This window comes from Gopherus flavomarginatus, chromosome 8 (assembly GCF_025201925.1).
Source record: "Gopherus flavomarginatus isolate rGopFla2 chromosome 8, rGopFla2.mat.asm, whole genome shotgun sequence".
NCBI classification, from domain to species: Eukaryota; Metazoa; Chordata; order Testudines; family Testudinidae; genus Gopherus; species Gopherus flavomarginatus.
This window is the reverse complement of record NC_066624.1, coordinates 76,698,158-76,719,418: the sequence shown is the minus strand read 5'-3', so window position 1 is coordinate 76,719,418 and position 21,261 is coordinate 76,698,158. Positions and strand designations below refer to the sequence as shown.

The 21,261-nt window shown below is 44.6% G+C and overlaps 1 protein-coding gene across 2 annotated transcripts in view; it reads right to left on the bottom strand.

The window, feature by feature from the left end:
• Window positions 1-970: 970 nt before the first annotated feature.
• Window positions 971-21,261, bottom strand: part of SGPP2 (sphingosine-1-phosphate phosphatase 2) — an 84,284-nt gene continuing 63,993 nt past the window's right edge. For both annotated transcript variants that reach the window (XM_050964096.1, XM_050964098.1), the window contains 2 exons: window positions 18,882-18,971; window positions 971-3,126 (listed from right to left, as the gene is read on the bottom strand). In XM_050964096.1, the coding sequence (XP_050820053.1) occupies window positions 2,584-3,126; window positions 18,882-18,971 (633 nt within the window). In that variant the 3' untranslated portion in view covers window positions 971-2,583. The remainder of the gene's footprint in view (window positions 3,127-18,881; window positions 18,972-21,261) is intronic.

Genomic DNA, 21,261 nt, shown 5'->3' with positions numbered 1-21,261 from the left:
TGGAAGAGAACAGTGGGTAGGGGTTGCATAAGTCACATGCAACAGAATGCTACAAAAAATAGAAATGTGCACATACTTTATAAATCCAAGCTTAGATGTATATTATAAAAGTTTGATAGCACAGAATAGCCACAGTTCAGAATAGCAGTATTTTAACTAAAACTGTATGAAAGACCCAGCTAAACTTAAGCCACTTTTTGAGTCTAGTTGACTTAGCGTTATGAGTTAAGGAAACTTCCACTTATTGTACCTTTTTTCTGCTTTAGTCTCTTTCACTACGACATGAAATAACACCTCTACAGGGCTTCAGATCTTTGCCTTCATGCAGCCCCATATTATAAAACACCTTTATTGGAAGGTATTTTAAGGTATTCTGGTGTAGTGGTGAAGTGCATCTTGATTTAACTACAGTCTTCTATACATTTTGGTACTAAAGTGTTCGTATTTACTAAATGGCTATTAAATTTTGGGTCGGCTGTATGTGTATACTTAATGCTACATTTGAAATGTCAGCTTGTATCTCGTATTCTCCTGGAGTGGTTGCTAACTTTTTCTAAAAGCAAGCATCTCTTCCAAATCTACTCAGGGGCGAGCAGGGCAAAGCCATACTGTCTGAATACATGAATCTAAAACTAGCCAACACTGGCAATTCACCCCATTTACATTCTTCTTCCACATTTAACGCTGCTCACAAATTACACATTCATTTTACAGGGGAAGATGGTAGCCTTTGTAATGGCCTAAAAGCTCAAACCTACACAAATTTTTTAAAAAAGCAGTGGCCAGCAGCAAAGAGTGATGGCTCTACTTCTCATAAATTATCTAAGAAAAGGCCCCCAGGCCCTGCTTTCAGCTATAAATGCAGCAGTATAATATATAGATTGGCACATTCATAATATGATGGGGAAGTGGAGGAGGAGTCAAGGTCTAGCAGCATTACCTATTTTTTTTTTAACTGAACTACAATCACAGCTGAACTTCTATCAGCTTATTGGTGCAATTGCTAACACGTTTTAGTGTCCTGGAAGTCACAGCAGCAGCAGCCACCCTTAACTATTAATGGTTAAGAACATGACTATTCTTGTGTACTAATGCAAGATGCACAGAAGACAAATCATAGTGGAGCTTAGCACCAGAAAATTATGGCCATTGTATCACTGTGTTTTATGGTCACTTGACTGTTAATACTCAGCACTTTCCATAATACACTTGAAACACTAATTAGTCCTCACAACATCCCTGTGAGGTAGGCAGAAATTATTGTTGCACTTTTAGGGATGGAGGAACTGAGGCAAGGTAGATAAGTGGTTTTCCCAAGAGGGAATCCATGGCAGCTGGGATATTGATTCAGGAGCACGTGGCTCCCCGTTGTGTGCTCACTTCCCTAGTTGAAGCATAGCCAAGCAGAATTTTCAGTAATATTTCAGTAAGATTTTTGGTATGAAACACAAAAGAAAAAAGTTAGTTTTCCAATAGGTAAAACAAGTCTTAACAAGGAAAGCTGTCCGTGTACTGAGAAGACGGATTACATCAAGTAACAAGTACAAAAAGTGTCATAAAATTTCAACATTTAACAATTAAGAGCAGTCACAAGGGAAACACATATGTGTAACCTTATCTAGGTTTATGGTTTCTGTGCATGTTAGTTCCTAAGGGCATCTAATTCAGAGAGCCTGACATCTTAGTCAGCAGGACACTTCCACTGAATCCATGCCAGTTTTAAAGCGCAGCTTCATGGCAGCATCAGGCCCTATGTCATTTCAAGCCATTCTCATTTTGTTTTTGGCTAGCCACCCACTTAGCCAGGCTTACCTCTTTCTGATCACTTCTAATTTCCTGCTACCTTCCCTGTGGATTTCCTCCCTCAGCAACTTCTTCCTTTGGCTGCCCAATTACCCAGGAGAACACAATATTGAGCAATGATAGGCTGGAGAGTGGAGCTTTAATACTAGGTTGGCAGCTTCTTCCCCATATGAGGCCTTCTCAGCCCTGCTGCTTACACATGCACACTTTTCTTATTCTCAGTAGCAGTATTTATACTAACCCCAATTCCTGACCACTGTGGAGCTGATTCTGTCCCTGCAGCAGAATTGCTCTCTTGTATCTGCTACACCCTACATGGCATCATAAAACAGAATCCCTTACTTGAAGTGTGGGAGGCCATCAGAGATTGCAGGATGCAGTGAGGGAAACCTGCCATATATCCAACCGTGTAAGCATCACCTTTGTGATGTTTCCAAAACAGAGGAGTGAAGTACTGAGGCTGAACCGTGAGTGACACAACACTGAAACTGTAGCACATGCTAACTTTTTGGAAAGTAAACAAAACAAACAGGAGTTCTTGTTTTTGTACTCATCATATTAACCACCTGGATCACAGATCTGTAGCTGTGGGTACAGACTAGCCAGTAATTTCTAATCTTAAAATTACATTCAGTGATTCCCTGGGATATTCAACAGTAGATATTTTAGGCCAGTGCAGAAAGGCACAACACACTTTCTGGTGAAGTCTTTTCCTTTGAGTAAATTCTTTGCATCTTCAACATGGTTTTGCAATAAACTATTTCTAACAATGCATCACACTCATATTAATCCTAATAACTCATGTACTAATGGCACAAGCACTGTAGCACTGAAGCCAACAGAAAAATATGTTATAAATTTGTAGGGCACTTCTATTTCCAGTCGTTGTCTGACTTTTAGATTGTTGAGAGAAACCTGGTACCTAGAACACAACACACGGAGGGCCAGGCCTTTGATGAAATAACGTGTGACCAAAAGAATAAATATCCCTACTAAGAACTTTGCCAGCACCACCATCATCATTTCAGTGATTGGAGGAAGGCTGAGATGAAGACTTTCGTTGGGATAGTTTGGTGCTTCATATAGGTTATTCAACCAGAATCCTATGGTTGCTCCAGCTCCTGCTCCAAGGACAGTCGTCGTGTCTGCTCGAGTAGGGCTGTAATCCTCTAGTTTGGGATAGTTGTAACATAGGAGAAGGGGCACGACTGTGGAAAGTATAGGGCAGAATGGACTGGTTAACATCAAGTGGTCTATGATATCCCATGCAGGATATGTGAGTACAATTAACGCAGCTGAAATCAGAGTTCCACCAATCACATCCTGTAAACATGGGAATTAAAAAAATAACTTGTTAAAACATGGAAGTATAAACAGGTTATCAGACTATCAATCCAATTTTTCAAAAGTGGGGAGTAAATTAGGAAGATGCAGTCTTTACATTTAAATTATCTTTTTTTATTTTTAAATGTATACTCTAAGATTGAACACATTATGGTTTTTTTCACCAAAATACAGTTAACTATGAAGTAAAGCATTAATGTAGTGAGAAACAATAGGAACATTAATAGCATCAGGTATCTTATTTTTTCAAATGAACATGCAGACTGTCCTTCCTTCTCCCTCCACTACAGTGCACTAATAATGAATTACTTGCCAAAAAGAGAGGTGTCAGAATGCTCAGCTAAAAATGTGATCTAACTGGCTGCAATTCCCTCAGGGCTTCATAAGACTTTATATAGCAAAACAGACCTTTTATCCTGGCCACATAAAGATTCTACTACCCAATTCCCTCTGCAGTGTCAGTTGGTTAGTGTTTTTCACTTATTGCCCAATGATAAACTGCAGCATTTCAGTACTCGCTGAAGTCAAAATTGCTGACTTCCAAATTTATACCCTAAGTACTGAGCTTGCTGTCTTAACCAGCCGTCCTATGTGTTTTTACTTGACATGTCTGGTCTCCACTGCGTAACAGGCCACCATCTTAACTTCTGACAGTCAGCAATTATTTTCTTTCCGTTAATTACTATTTTTCAGTTACTCCATGATGTAACAACACTTAACATTGTTATTCTGGATTTTCTTAGCACACTTCAGACATTGGCCATAACTCTGCAAAAGCCCATTGATTTGTACACTACTTTTTAAACAAGGGAGGTAGGAGAAGCACTGTGAAGAGCCAATGTACTCAGTGGGCAGAGCTTTGCAGGCCCTACATTCTAGAACACTGCTACAGGTGATCAGGATGAACCAGGCTGGCCACATTCAGTGCACATTTCAAGCCCCATTTCTTTAGATATGTTTTCCTGCAATACTGAAGTGACAGTAAGTCAAAGAAACCTTTCCCTGAGCAAAGGAATGTATTGACTGAAACAGTGTCCCCCTTTCAGGCTTAATTCATTGTTAAACTTAGTGTTTTGTAGCCAGAGTCTAGATCCTATGCTGATGAGTGGATGTATAAACACAGATTAGATACATAGATTTATGACAGACAAAACAAAGTATACATTGGCCCTGATCCTTCTTACCTCACACATGTGAGTATTCCTCTGGACTTCAGAGAGGATTTTTTCCCCTGAGTAGGATAAGCAAGATTTTACCCCTTGTAAACTTGTTTTTTGAGGGCCAATTAACTTCTGATAATTAATTAAATAGGAGAAACTATTTGCATGACTTAGTTTCAGGGTCTCTATTAAAACAAGTTTAAACAGCAGATTTCTATTAATGCAAAGCTTTCCCCACCCATAATCCCAAAGCTAATTTCATTCCATGGCAACAGGATTATGATTTCTTCGTTTGCACAAGCAGGAGAAAGGTTATATGGTTCCTTTAACAAAAGAAACTTTATATTATTAAATTTGAGGGAGGAAACAACTGCAGAGATATGAGACAATGTAAAATATTAAAATGATGCATTTCTCTAGTTTGGCTGGGCACAGGCTCCTTTAGGCAATAACAATGCATAAGAACTCTTGTTATAGCAGTAATTGAAGTCTGGGTTGTTAGTTAATTGTCTGAGGCAAGACCATGGAGCTTAAAACCTAATTTATTAACTGAAATAAATAAGCTGCTTTGAGGACTTTTATAAAGCTGTTGTCAACAGTGATACTGGGAAAGGAGACACATGCTACTCTGTGACATGTGCTCTCACTGAAGTTTTTCAGCCCGCTGCAGGTACGGAGGTCAAAAGCAATCTAGAAACTGGTTTCCTCATAAACACAGTTCTATTATCATTATCTAGCTGAAGAACCTGCATAAATAGCAGACTCAGTGTCATACTGCAAAAGCTCTAGTCAAGTAAATGCTAAAAATTCACAAGATCATAACTTTCTGAAAAGTTCTTTATAATTGAAAATTTCTATGCTTGGTCATAGCTCATAGGTGAACTGTTTTTGAGCAAACTCCATTTAGAGTCATCAAGGCTGGATTTTTTTTTTCCCCCAGAAATATTTTGTGATAAGCACATAACTCAAACAAAGGTGAATTTTAGATGCTGAGAATTTTCACGTGCTAGGTTCAAGCAAATTTGAAATTAAAAAAAAAAAGTAATTCAAAGAATCATTTTTGCATATGATCAGTACAAGTTTCCCTTAAGGTGAGCATTACAATTACAAGAGAAAGATGTAAACACATAATATTGATGTTGCTTACCAAGATGCAACTTGGTACTGCTGTTTTACTATCAAGGATCCACAATTCCGTAAGTGTAAACTGTTATCAATAAAGGGATTATTAACACTGAATATGCTAAGGCTCTACTCGATCTAGCAAAGAGGGTCCTGGCCTGGGAATCAAGAGGCCTGGGTTACATACCCAAGTTCTGACTTGCTGTGCGATTTTCCTCAAGATCACTTCACCTCTTAATGCCTTTCTTTCCCCTCCCATCCTTTGTCTGTCTTGTGTATGTAGGATGTAAGCTCTTTGGGGCAGGGACTGTCTCTCATGTTTGTAAAGTACCTAGCACAATGTGGCCCCAATTTCTGTTGCTCAAAATATAGACTCTGATACTGAAATTGCAGCGTTACCCACTCTTACAATTTTAGTCATCAGTCTTGCAACATTTGATGCTTTTCTAAAAGCTCCAGGTCCTGGAGTCTTGGAATTATCTTAGAATCTCAGCTTTCATTTAAAAAAAAAGTGTTTAGGAAAAAAAAGCTTGGAAAAACCAGAAAGCAAATAAAAAGAATCCAACATTTGCTTTAAAAAAAAAAAAAAGACTTTTAAGCCAATCATGATTTTGGGGGCATGACTCATGATTTCTTTTTTTTTTTTTTTTTTTTAATACTTGGGCTTGGCAATACCGAAGCAACTATAAAGTCACCAAAGCCATTCAGTAAATTCAATATTGTTGTTCTTAAATAGTTGTAGCTTAATGAATAGCCAAAAGGAGAATCAAGCATCAAAAGCAAACCCAAATTCCACTTCATTTTAGTGGCATGCATCTCACTCCCTGTCCTCAGGTGATTTACATGAAGTTCATGATCATGCTCACTTATTGCTGTCAAAGCTCCAAAACTGAATGTATGTGAACACAAGTAAGTGGAGAGAAAATCACCAGAGGACCCCTTACTAACAGACCCTTTTATTAAACAACAAGCTAATAAAAGCAAGGTAGGTATGATCTAAAGGTCTGAGTTAGTCTAGCTTGCCCATGCTCAGAGAGTCTCAATAGTGTCTGCACAGGGAATGATTAGACACACTACTTGTCTGATAAACATGCAATGACTTTCTGCATGGCAATAAACACACATCTTTCTAAGCCATTCAGTCACATTAGGGGTGCAAGTCTCTGCTCTAAAGCTGGTGCTTTGGACTGCTATTAAAAGGTGGTTGATAAACTCAGCAATATTGGCTGATGTTGCATTGGCTAATTAACCCAACTCATAAACTGTTAACCAAGAGAATATTATTTACTCATTTGGAACATGGGGTTATTTCAGACAAGGTGTTCCTACTCAGATAACTATATGTGCACCAACTGCAACCTACACAGTGGTGCAAGCCTAATCTGAACAATAGATGCATGGGAGGGAGAAAGGACCTAATGTGATATTGACTTTGGCAGCATTCATGCCATACAAAAATCTGTAAAACATTTGCACTGAATAAACTTCCCTTTCCTCCATCCCCCACCAAAAAGAGAGGCTATGATGTGGCTTTAAAGGATGGCTTATAGAAATCTTAATTCTCCTTCACCTTTTCCTCCTACATTCATTTTATTTGTAGTTTTTCTTTTATGAGTAAATGCAATTTATTTTTGTCTCATTTGTCAACAGTTAACACTGCATAGAAAGCCATCCTGGATACTAGATTTCAGGGGCTGAGAGGAAGGAAAGGAAGGTGCTGATGGAGAAGGGTTTAACTGGTTGCTTTAAAAAAACCTGAGGAAATACTGAATTCAGTTTCTGCATTCAGGTGCTGGTCATTCTGCTCAGAGCACTCTTATTTAGAAATTTCCCTTCACCAATGCCACGTTTGATCAGCATCAAGCTAGGTGAAACATCATGGAAAATAAATCTTAAATTTCAAGATAAATGAGGTACAAGGAGAAAGTTATGCACCTGTTTATGGTTCTTCATTAACCCAGACTGTCTTTAATTAGCTAATTAGCTACCTAAACTGCAAATATTAAGGCTTATTAGCACACTTAAATCCAAAAAGCTTCTTATACTTTCCAAGGTACATTTCTCCCCCAAATCCTCAGTGGTGATTTCAAGGAATACCTTTGTAAATCTGAGTGTGGATTTCATTGCTGCTGTGTGAAGTCAGAGAATCATTAACTCTTAAATAATACAATGTAAAAAGGAAGGACTCAGCCTTAGCAGAAATAAGTATATGGTAAGATTCATCCATTTTGCATATGAATAGCTTCTCTTTCCAGTTAGTACCTATTTTGCTACCTACACTATATGATCACTTAAGGCTGCTTACATTTGGATAATAACTCCTGAACAGAGAACCTCTATTTACTGGGTTGATTAGTTAAAGTTTTCCTTTGTGCACATTTTTATTCTGTCAGTCATTTTTATAATGGAATAAAAGAGTTTTGGGTTTTGTTTCTTATGGGAAATTGGATTTTTGTTTTAAAAATTTAGACTGAAACAATTTGGCATGCTGCACAATAGTGCACATACCAGATGTATTTTCTTCCACTATACAGTTTTGGTGGGTTTAAGTTTTATGACTAACTTGAGATTTACATACATGCATGTGTGCACGCACACACACACAATTACTGCATGACAGACAAAACTGAACTCCCTCTAAAATGATAACAAAGATCTTAACTTGTAAATGATTTTTCTATGTAAACAGAGAAAGCTTTTTAAATTTTGATCCCAAAGGCTAATAAAACTGATTAAAAAATTTTAAGCACTTAAGTAACTTAGGAACCTTTCAATGAGTCTTGCACTCCTAAGTGCTTAAGTCATTTTTGAAAATAGACCTTATGCTCCTAAATCATGTAAGTGCTTTTGAAATGTTACCTAGAGTCAACAGGAATTTCTTCTAAATATGAGCAATAAACAAGTGAAGCTAATCATTCAAATTCATTCTCTAAAAGCTCAACATTATATATAAAAAGATGTTTGTTACTATTTTGATAATTTTTTATTGGGCCAACTTCTATTGGGGAGGAGAGAGAAAAGCTTTTGCGCTTACATGGGGCTCTTTTTTTTTTTTTTACGTCTATCTTGTGGGGGAGACTCATGTCTCAAGGAATCTAATCCTATTTCATCTTGGGATTCTTTTGCTTACTTTAATTCCTCTGATTGTTTTGTTTGGATATGATATTCTACCACACTGCCTATCCTAAACGGTTGAATAATATTTGCTGCATACAAATATTGGCCTGCCTTTCCAGGGTGGGTGAAATGACCCTGATATATAGTTTGTATGTCAGTTTGTAAACCATTTAAAATCCCTTCAGGACTAATGGTGTTATTGGTGGAAAAAAACCAAGATGTAACAAAGAAGACAGGTGTACATTGTGAGATGCGTATTACAGAACATAATCTGCTTCTTTTCTACGCCTTTGTAATTGTATAATCAGCAATAAATGCATCGATCCTAGATCTATATTTCTTAGACAAATTATTTACTTTGTTTTCAGAGGAAACTTTTTCAGAATTAAATAACAAATTACCTTTAGACTTCTCCTTATATACTGGCCAATGTTTAGGGTAGCATAAGATATATTATTGCTTTTTAAATCATGGCTACGTACATTGTGAACTGCAGTACTGATAACCTGTCGCAAGATTAAACGTTGCTCTCAAGTGACTGTCTGCCTCTACCATCTCATGTAGCTTCTTGGAAACAGGAACGTGTGCGTTACGGTCAAGGGGAAACTGAGCTCTGCTGTGATCACTAATGCAAAATGGGTTAGTTTGATGCATTAGGAAATTCCTGATGCTGGCGCTGAAGGGTTAAAAGGATAAAAGCCTTCCCACTGTGTATTTTTAGTGTCTGAAGTTGTGATGTGGTCAGTGATGTGATTCCTTATGCCTCGATGTTATACTGTCCCACAAATGAAAGTCAGCATGCATAGTTTTCAAATCCTAGTAGATGCACACTAATTTTGTCCCCTCTCCCGCACCCATTCTACTGATCTTTAGACCATGCACCAAGTCCTGTTTGCCTCCTGCCTGCAACTGAAGTAAGTGATCAAGGATATCAGGAGTTGGCTCAGAGTTTTCAGGCAAAGAATCTGGGGGAGATTTTCCTAGACACCACTGGAGGTATGCCCCAAACTCCCACTGACTCTTGAATGGAGCACCTAATTGCTCTGTATGCCTTTAAAAGCCTCCTCCTAATTATAGAATCTCTGCCTCAAAAGTTAATCAAGTGTTTTGGTTGTACCTTTGAGTGACAGTTTCTCTGATTTACATACAGAGTGTCATTAATTCCCACTTTGCTAGCTCTTCAGACTTATAATTTGCAATCCCCACAAACAGTGGTATCTCCCCACTTTTCAACCAAGGTTCATTATTAGCAGATGTTGTAGAAGGTTCTCATAATAGTAGGGGCCCTGGAACAATTTGTATAGTGATGGTACTAAAGGCCATTGATCCAAACTTACTTAAACCTTGTATATGATGGAAACCACTTCAAGCCAAGGAGTGGCGACTCTATGTATTTTGCCGCCCCAAGCATGGCAGTCAGGCGGCTTTCAGCAGCATGCCTGTGGGAGGGCTGCTGGTAACCCGGATTCACCGGCGTGCCTGTGGGAGGGCTGCTGGTGTCACGGAGTGTGGGGGAGTCCGGCCCTGCACCCCTCTTCCTGGGACCCACAGTGACTCTTAGCCAGCCAGTAAAACAGAAGGTTTATTGGACAACAGGAACACCGGTTACAGCAGAGCTTGCAGGCACAGTCAGGACCCCTCCCTCGAGTCCTTCTGGGCTTTCAGGGTGCTTGGATCCTAGCTAGGATACCCTGAATTCCGCCCACACAGCCCCAAGCCCGAACTCAAACTGCTTCCCTCCTGCCACTCCCTTCCTTTGTCCCCTTCCCGGGCAAAGGTGTTGACCTTTCCCCTCCCTTACCTAGCTTAGGTTACAGGCCCTGGCATCGTCCATCCCCTAGAGTCCTCCCCTGCTCTCCCACTCCCCACACAGACAGTCCCTACTGCATCACATCTCTCCCCCCTTCGAGACTGAACTGAGCGGGGTCACTCTGCCCAGTGACCTGGGGAAGTTCAGGGTCCCCTTTCCGGGACAACGCATCCGCTGTCAGGTTGGCACTTCCCTTCACATGGACCACGTCCATATCATAGTCCTGCAGGAGCAGGCTCCATCTCAGGAGCTTGGCGTTGGCTCCTTTCATCTGGTGCAGCCAGGTCAGGGGAGAGTGGTCGGTGTACACGGTGAAGTGTCGCCCAAAGAGATATGGCTCTAGCTTCTTAAGGGCCCACACCATGGCCAGGCATTCCTTCTTGATGGCCGCGTAGCTTTGTTCCCGGGGTAGCAGTTTCTTACTCAGGTACACGATGGGGTGTCTCTCCCCCTTTTTATCCTCCTGCATTAACACCGCCCCCAGTCCCGTGTCTGAGGCATCGGTGAACACCATAAAGGGTTTGTCAAAATCTGGGTTTGCCAGAACTGGGTCGCTAACCAGAGCCTCCTTCAGCGCCCGGAAAGCCTTCTGGCACTGCTTAGTTCAGATTACCTTGTTTGGCTTCCCCTTTTTGCACAGTTCAGTGATGGGGCCGGCTATGGCACTGAAGTGGGGCACGAACCTTCGATAGTACCCCGCCATCCCAATAAAGGCCTGGACCTGCTTTTTGGTTTGGGGAGCAGGCCAGTTTCTGATTACCTCCACCTTGGCTGGTTCCGGCTTCAGGCAGCCGCTCCCCACCCGATGGCCCAGGTAAGATACTTCAGCCATTCCCACCTTGCACTTTTTAGCCTTTACTGTTAACCCAGCCTTTTGGAGTCGGTCCAGGACTTGTTTAACCTGGGACACGTGGTCCTCCCAGGTCTGGCTGAAGACGCAGATGTCGTCAATATACGCCACGGCAAAACTCTCCATCCCCCTCAGTAGCTGATCCACCAGGCGCTGGAAGGTGGCCGGCGCTTCCTTGAGGCCGAAGGGCAGGGTCAAAAACTCATAGAGCCCCAGAGGGGTGATAAAGGCCGATTTCAGCCTGGCATCTGCGTCCAGCGGCACTTGCCAGTAGCCTTTGGTAAGATCCATAGTGGTGAGGTACCGAGCACCTTCCAGCTTGTTTAGGAGCTCGTCAGGCCTGGGCATAGGGTAGGCATCAGATACGGTGATGGCATTGAGCTTTTGATAGTCCACACAGAACCGGATTGACCCATCCTTCTTGGGAACCAGCACTACTGGCGAGGCCCAAGGGCTGGAAGACAGCTGGATCACCCCCAAAGCCAGCATGTCCCTGACCTCTCTTTCAAGATCCTGGGCAGTTTTACCAGTGACCCGAAAAGGGGAGCATTTTATAGGGGGGTGTGACCCCGTCTCCACCCGGTGGACAGTCAAACTAGTGCGTCCAGGCTGGTTGGAAAACAGCTGTTGGTACAGATGCAGCACCCCTCTGATCTCAGCGTGCTGGCCCGGGGTCAGTTGCTCAGAGAGGGGAATCGCCTCCAGGGGGGAACCAGCTTTTGTCCCAGGGAATAGATCCACTAAGGGGTCATCTCCCTGCCCCTCCCAATGTTCACACACGGCCAACACCACATTCCATACTATGACAGGGGGTTTCATCATGTTCACATGGTACACCCGACGGTGATGTGCCCGGTTTGACAGCTCCACCACATAGTTTACCTCATTCAGTTGCTTGATAACCTTGAAGGGCCCTTCCCAGGCGGCCTGGAGTTTGTTTCTCCTCACGGGGATAAGAACCATCACCTGATCCCCGGTGGCGAAGGCACGGGCTCGTGCTGTGCGGTTATACCAGACCTTTTGCCTCCTCTGGGCTCGGGCCAGATTCTCCCTGGCCAGGCCCATGAGCTCGGCCAGTCTTTTCCGGAAGGTCAGGACATACTCCACCACTGACTCTCCCTCGGGAGCGGCCTTCCCCTCCCATTCGTCCCTCATCAGGTCTAGGGGCCCCCTCACCCGCCTTCCATACAACAGTTCGAAAGGTGAAAACCCGGTAGATTCCTGGGGTACCTCCCTGTATGCAAACAGCAGGTGAGGTAAGTACTTGTCCCAATCTTGTGGATGCTGGTTCATAAATGTTTTTAGCATCATCTTCAGCGTCCCGTTGAACCTTTCTACCAGCCCGTTGGACTGGGGGTGATACGCTGAGGCCCAGTTGTGCTGGACCCCACATTTCTGCCATAAGGACCGGAGCAGGGCCGACATGAAGTTGGACCCCTGGTCCGTTAAGACCTCCTTGGGGAACCCCACCCGGCTGAAAATTGTCAGCAGCGCATCTGCCACTGTGTCTGCTTCGATAGAGGACAAGGCCACCGCCTCGGGGTAGCGAGTGGCAAAATCCACCACCACCAGGATGTATTTTTTCCCTGACCAGGTCGTCTTGCTGAGGGGTCCCACTATGTCCATGGCCACCTTCTGGAAAGGTTCTTCTATGATGGGTAAAGGCCTCAAAGCTGCTTTCCCCTTGTCCCGGGCCTTCCCCATCCTCTGGCAGGGGTCACAGGATTGGCAGTACTGACGGACATGGGTAAAGACCCCAGGCCAGTAAAAGTTCTGTAGCAGCCTCTGCCTGGTGCGCCGGATTCCCTGGTGCCCTGCAAGAGGGATGTCATGGGCCAGGTACAACAGCTTGTGACGGAACTTCTGGGGAACCACCAGCTGCCTCCTGATCCCCCATGACTCTACTTCCCCTGGGGGAGCCCATTCTCGGTACAGGAACCCCTTCTCCCACAGGAACCTCTCCTTGCAACCTCTCCTCATGGTCTGTACCGCACTAAGGTCAGCCCGGTCCCTGTGCTTCCGCAAGGAGGGATCTTTCTGCAACTCGGCCTGGAACTCAGCAGCTGGGACAGGAATGGGGACCGGCTCTCTCTTGCTGGCTGGGTCTGAGGCCGCAGCCTCTCTGCACCGTGCCCCTGGGCGTTCCCCGCTCCCTGAGTTAGGGTCCTGCACCTCAGGTCGAGTACCTTCCACGTTGTCGGGGTGCAGTGCCATTTGCCGACTCTGACTACGAGTCACGACCAGGGCACTCTGGGTGTTACTAGGCCAGTCCTCAAGGTCCCCTCCCATTAACACGTCAGTGGGCAAATATTGGTGTACCCCCACATCCTTGGGGCCCTCCTTGGACCCCCATTTCAGGTGTACCCTTGCCACGGGTACCTTGAATGGGGTCCCGCCCACGCCCATCAGGGTCAGGTAGGTGTTGGGCACCATCCGATCTGAGGCCACCACCTCGGGCCGGGCCAGCGTCACCTCTGCGCCCGTGTCCCAGTACCCAGTGACCTTCCTCCCATCCACTTCCAGGGAAACAATGCACTCTTTCCGGAGGGGCAGCCCCGCGCCCACCCGGTAAACCAAAAACCCGGAACCGGGAGCATCCACAGGTGGTATGTTGCCAACCCCCCTTTCCTGGGAATGTAGCCCCTCCTCCGATTGGGTTTTTACCCAGTCCACCCTCTGCGGGTTGGGTCTGCTTGGTCTGTCCCTGAGCTTGGGGCACTGGGCCCGTATGTGACCTCGTTGGCCACAGCGATAGCAGCCCATATCTCGTGGGTTCCCTTGAGTGGGTCGGAGGGACCTGCCGCTGGATGTTCCCCTTTTGGGGGGGTTCTCCATAGGCCCCCTTTGGGAGGTCCCATGATGACTCTCTCTCTGCGTTGAGGCAGGCCTGCTCCTTCGAGACTTCTCCCTGCCATCCCCTGCCCGACTGTCCACAAATTGGTCGGCCAGCTGGCCTGCATGCTGCGGGTTCTCCGGCTTCTGGTCCATTAACCGCAGCCTCAGGTCGGACGGGCACTGCTCGTACAGGTGCTCCAGTATGAATAGGTTAAGCAGGTCCTCTTTAGTTTGGGCCCCAGCTGTCCACTTGCGGGCATACCCCTGCGCCCGGTTGACCAGTTGTAGGTATGTGACCTCACGGGTTTTACGCTGGCTCCGGAACTTTTTCCGGTACATCTTAGGAGTCAGCCCAAACTCGCGGAGCAGGGCCTGTTTGAACAGTTCGTAGTCCCCTGCCTCCGCCCCTTTCATTCGGCTGTACACCTCCACGGCTGTGGAGTCCAGTAAGGGGGTGAGAACTGCAATCCTGTCTGCAGGGTCAACCCTGTGCAGCTCGCAGGCATTCTTAAAAGCCGTCAGGAAGGTATCTATGTTCTCCCCCTCCTTACGCCGGGGCAGCAAGTGCTTATCAAAGCTCTTTGTAGGCTTGGGTCCCCCGTCACTCACCGCAGCCGGAGCCTCACTGCTCCTTAGCCGGGCCAGGTCCAGCTCATGTTTACGCTGTTTCTCCTTCTCCTTCCACTCACGCTGGCGCTGGTTCTCCTCATGTTTACGCTGTTTCGCCTTCTCCTCCAGCTCTCGCCTCCTTAACTCGAGCTCTTCCCGTCTCAGCTCCCTTTCATATTTTAGCCGCCTCCGCTCCACGGATGCCGAGCGTTGCCGGGAGGATCCCCTGCTGGGGGGTGAGCTTCGCCGTGAGGCTCCCCTGCAGGCCGGGGGTGTCACGGTGCCCTCGGTATACACTGGGCTCCTCCCCGCCCTTCCACTACGCCTAGGAAGGGGGGGTCTCGGGAAGCCCTCGTCTGCCGGCTGACCACTCCCAGCGGGGACAGACACTGGTGCCTGCGCTGCATCTGCTCGGCTGCTTCCCTCAGAGACAGGGCTCCGTTCATTCATACGGTCTCCCTGCTCCAGCTGGGCAATCAGCTGGTCCTTGGTGCGTCTCCCCGGGCACAGCCCCCTCTGCTTGCACAGCTCCAGCAGGTCGCACTTGCGCTGCTTGGCATACATCTTCCTGCTGGCCACTCACAGGCCGGGGTGCTCGCCGCTCCCCACGGTTTCCAGGGGGACCCCTAGTGCACCAGCCCTTCGTGAGGTCACCACCTCTCTGCCAGGGTCGAGCTGCCAACTCCTCCGCCCCTGGGACCGCTCGCTGCAATCCCCCGGGGGACCCTGTTACTGCAAAGTCCTTCTCACTGGGCACACACTCCCAGGGGTTAACCACCCCTTCGTTTTACTGCTCCCCAGTCACTTACTGCAGGAAGCGCCGTCCACAGGGTGCAGTATCTCCCGCCGCTGCCACCAGTTGTCACGGAGTGTGGGGGAGTCCGGCCCTGCACCCCTCTTCCTGGGACCCACAGTGACTCTTAGCCAGCCAGTAAAACAGAAGGTTTATTGGACAACAGGAACACCGGTTACAGCAGAGCTTGCAGGCACAGTCAGGACCCCTCCCTCGAGTCCTTCTGGGCTTTCAGGGTGCTTGGATCCTAGCTAGGATACCCTGAATTCCGCCCACACAGCCCCAAGCCCGAACTCAAACTGCTTCCCTCCTGCCACTCCCTTCCTTTGTCCCCTTCCCGGGCAAAGGTGTTGACCTTTCCCCTCCCTTACCTAGCTTAGGTTACAGGCCCTGGCATCGTCCATCCCCTAGAGTCCTCCCCTGCTCTCCCACTCCCCACACAGACAGTCCCTACTGCATCACAGCTGGTAACACGGATTCACCGGCGTGCCTGTGGGAGGGCTGCTGGTAACACAGATTTGGCAGCATGCGGGACTGGTGGACCTCTCACAGGCAGGCCGCCAAAGGCAGCCTGACTGCTGCCCTCACGGTGGCCAGCAGGCTGTCCCCCCCCCCCCCAGCTTGCTGCCCCAGGCATGCGCTTGGTGCAGCACCCATGCATATTAGCTTGTTAGTGTAGAGAAGCCCAACTATTCTAGTTAACCATACTAGTTTAAGCAGTACAACCCCCTAGAGTATAAATTCAATTACTAGTAAAAAGGTGCTTTTACACCAGTATAGCTATACCTATCTTACATGGGGAATAACTATAATGGCATAAGTCACCATAATGGCATCCACATTAGTCCTTTTACAGATATAACTATTTCAATCAAATAAACACACACAAAACCATGCTCCTAACCAAAATACTTCTACCAATAAAACTGCAAGTATACATCTGACCTTAGATTTCCTTACTTTTACAGCCTATACTACAATACATGTACTACATTGTGTGCTATTATTAAAACTCAAAGAAACTAAGTAAATTCTGTGTTGCAATATTCTTGCCAATTTTTGTAAATTACATGTGTTCGTTCACTAGCTAAATCTGAGAAATTCAGTAAACCTCAGTGAATCAGCACGTTTTGTGTGAACATTTGCTTGAAGAAACTTGATTTCACTACAGATGTGTTCATGCACCTTCAGTGTTAATTTTTTCACTAGAGTATTGATGGAAAATTAGGTGGACAAAATCTTTGAGAGGAGTAAACTGAGCTGAAATGTGATCATTTGTACCAGAAAGGTGATTTTAAGAATTATTGTTTCTGCTTCCTGATGAGCATATGATGTGACCTGTGTCCAAACCTGGATTTAGAATACTGAATAATTGCACTGAACTGCTTGAGGAGCAGTTTTCAGACAAACTTATTCATAGAAATTTGGCAAATTGTTCTCAATATTTTACTCATTATTCCATAAGAATCTTAAATTGCAAGTGGACAATTTGTGAACAGAAAGAGGTTATATTTGTGAAATAATTATTCTATATGAATTATTTCCTCAGCTCCACTCACTACTATGCCATTTTTTAAGATTAAGACTCTCTACTGAAATATGTTTCTCGCTGTTAAACTAAGGAGTTGGGGGGGTTAGAGGCAATGGGAGATACGCACAAAGGGCTTTTCTTCTTTACCCCAAACTCTATCTGAATTTAGAAAAGTCTCTTTCATTAGCATGGAACACCAACAGAAATATGCTAAGAATTTTTACTGATTGACTTAGGGTCACTAGTTAAATCTAGACTGGAGACATCTTCTCTTTTTTAAGACATTGTTTTGATCTAGTGAGGTTGGAAGGAAAGGTCAGGCCATATCTCATGGACAACCACTATTTTATTAGCAATTTCTTTTTTTTACAATGCATCAAATTTATGTCTTCATTACAATTAATACAATTACTTTATTCATAATTCAGAATATACTGCATTACAACTAATACAATATTTCTTCATATACTATTAATGATGCATTATGTAAGTTGAAAATATTTTCATACACTGAATTTCATATTTGGGAAAGTGCTGCACAGCTCTGCTAATTACATACCAATTAAGATAAAGCTTCCTGTTATTATGGAGGCCACTAATGACTCCTCAATTAAGGAGTCTACATTGACATGTATACTTAACAGAAAAGTGCTATTTCCCTTATGTCATAACCTAACTTAGCTCCACGTACACAAACAGTTTTAACTAATTTCTGCCTGCACTGGAGAAATAGAAGTAGGTGTCCAGCATGCCTCACTGACTTGGCACTTCTGCACATTACATATACCTCCTGACTAATCAATCCCTACCTAATAGTTCTGGAATGCAACAGGAAACTACCACACACACAATACTGTTAACTTGCTTAAGGACATTTCCTATCAATGCAATCACTGAATGTCCAGGACATCAACAATTAAATCAAGATTCACATTCACACCAAGCTCACCTCACCTCACCTGCCTTTTTACCCCAACACCATAATACCCAACACTCCACCAGGCTCCTCAGCTGCACAACAAGCTCCCTTTCAGTTATATATTTATCAGCCAAAGTGCACCCATCCAAATTCTCAAATGCACTGAAATACACAAGCTTAACCTCAACTTCAGCTACATTCAGATATCTCCCTAGAGGAAAATGTATAATGAGTCATTTGTACATAAAAAAGCATGTGGTCAGAATTCAGGTTGTGCATTTGTGTGTGATTATGAGAAACTGGATGTATGTATTACGGTTGGTGAGGTATTGGAATTCAAAGGGAGTTTCTTGTGGAGCTGGAGAGTGTGTTTTGGGGGGGAAGGTATGCACAATGAGGTTGGTTTGGATGGAAATATTGCTTAACTAACAATTTCCTGGATTTTTAATGATTGTGTTTGAGAAATGCATTTCTCAAAGTTGAAGCTGAAGTTCACAATGCTTTGTGCAGGGGATAACCATGGAGACGAGCGCTGGCACTCCTCCAGAAGTATTAGCTATTGGGCTAGTCTACAGCCACCTTCTACTCGGTCAAACTGTTAATCAACAGAAAGTAGCCTATGACCATAGGAGACAGAGCTTCATGGGAGCGGGACCAACAGTATGGAAGTCACTAGCAGTTAAAATAACCACTTGCCTTTCCACATTCAGTGTGAAATGCCAATCCACCTTTTTTGTCTTACTGTTCCTATAAGAGTACCACATATGCACTGTCACTGCAATACTATTTCACACACCTAGAGCTGTGTGTATGTAAAAAATACCTTTTAAACTATATTTTTACAGAAAAAATCCCAACATTCCCTCTGGTTGGTAGGAAAGGAAGCCAGAAATATATTTTTTCCCCACTCATCAGAATACTTAGATACTAAAGGGATGGGTGCCAGTAAAAGAACACAGACAGAAGGACAGTATATCTTTACCCTTACCAGTACAGTGTGCATTCCAGTGTAAAGTCTGCTGAGACACACCAGGGTAGAAAATACAAATGCTGCCATTAGTCCTAACACAAGTGAGTACTGTAGAAAGAAAGAGAAATGTTACCAGCATTCAAATTAAGTACATATATTGTCTGTCAGTACGTAAAATAAATTATCCAATGGCCATCACCCATATGGTAATCTAGAATCAGAACATGCATGCATCTGACGAAGTGGGTATTCACCCACGAAAGCTCATGCTCCAAAACGTCCGTTAGTCTATAAGGTGCCACAGGACTCTTTGCTGCTTTTATAGAATCAGAACGCGAATTCTAATGTTCCAGAGAGCTAATGTGTATCAGAGTTATGCATTCAGATATTCTCAGGCTGAATGTTGGCAGTACTGTATCATGCTGAAAGCTACGTTATTACTTGTAGCCTGTGGAAGGTCTTAAGGTTCCATTTTCCCCACTGGAAGCTAGGTCTAATGATGGCATGCATGAGCTATGGACGATATGGCATCTGTAGGGTTTCTTTTTTCTTAATGTACAATAGAAGATCATCCATAAAATCTAGTCGTTCTTGCACTAAGTGATTATCCATTAGAGATAAAAAGCTTTTTTTCTAAAAAAAAAAAAAAAAAAAGTACAGAGCAGTTGTTCAAGTGATTGCCTGAGAGTGAAATGTGATATCCCTACTGTCTGACACACATTGTGATCAATAGTTCTCGGGAGGGGGATATGAATGGCTAGCCTAAAATTGTAATCCAGTTGTTATAGCAGTCTAACCGTAATATCAAACTTTCTTGTGTCATCTAGAGTTTATATAAGGTTTATTCATTTTATTCTTTCTCAGAATGGCCTTACCAACATGGAATCAACTATTTTAAATGATTTGGTAAAGTATTTTCAGATTATAGAGAGGGGAGAGATCCTTGGTAGAGAACTAGGTTAACATATTAGTCTTTCACCCCTGCATTCAAATCCTGGCTTAGGTCATCCATAAAAATGAGGCCTGGTCTACACTACAATTTTAGGTCGAATTTAGCAGCATTACCTCGATTTAAGCCTGGACCCGTCCACATGACGAAGCCCTTTTTTTCAACTTAAAGGGCTCTTTAAATCAATTTCTTTATTCCATTTCCAAGGGGATTAGCACTGAAATCTGCTTTGCCAGGTAGAATTTGGGGTAGGGTGGACGCAATTCGATGGTATTCGCCTCCGGGAGCTATCCCAGAGTGCTCCATTGAGACCGCTCTGGAGACCGCTCTCAACTCAGATGCACTGGCCAGGTAGACAGGAAAAGCCCTGCAAACTTTTGAATTTCCTTTCCTGTTTGGCCAGCATGGCGAGCTGATCAGCACAGGTGACCATGCAGAGCTCATCAGCATGATGTGCACATTGCCTGGCCTGTACTTTGTGAGAAGTCTATGACCACGTCCCTCTCGTCACCGTGCTGCCGCCACCTCCTCACTTGGTTTTGCTTTTGGAGCTTCTGGTTCTGCGCTGAAAAAAGGCGCAAAACAATTGTCTGCCGTTGCTCTGACAGAGGGAGGGGCGACTGATGACATGGCTTACAGAGAATTAAAATCAACAAAAGGGGTGGCTTTGCATCAAGGAGAAACACAAACAACTGTCGCACAGAACGGCCCCCTCAAGGATCAAACTCAAAACCCTGGGTTTAGCAGGCCATCAATTTTCACAAAGCAAATCGGGTCAATTTCTTGTTTTGATCCACTCCATCTATCTTTTACATCTTAGGTTAGCAGCAGACAGTGCAGTTCGACTGCTAGCCATCATCATCTCCTGGGTGCTCGCCAGAAGATGCTGCATTATGATTGCTAGCCATTGTCATCTCCTGGGGCAGAAAATGGAAATGACCTGGCTGAGTCACTCCCATGTCTGCCCAGGTGCCCTTGACCGACCTCATCAAGATAGGCTAAAAGAGCATCCAGGAGTATGATGACGATGACTACCAATTGTAATGCACCATCTGCTGCCAAAAGGCAATGAGCTGCTGCTGTGTAGCAATGCAGTCCCACATCTGCCAGCACCCAGGAGACATACGGCAACAGTGAGCTGAGCGGGCTCCATGCTTACCGTGTTATGGCGTCTGCTCAGGTAACCTAGGAAAAAAGGCGTAAAACCATTGTCTGCCGTTGCTTTCATGGAGGGAGGGAGGGAGAGGGGGGCCTGATGACATGTACCCAGAACCACCTATGACACTGTTTTTGCCCCATCAGGCATTAGGTAATGGAGACTGCGGGAACTGTGGGATAGCTACCCACAGTTCAACGCTCCGGAAGTCGACGCTAGCCTCGGTACTGTGGATGCAGTCCACGACTTAAAGCACTTTGTGCGTGTCCCCACACAAAATGCTCTATTGATTG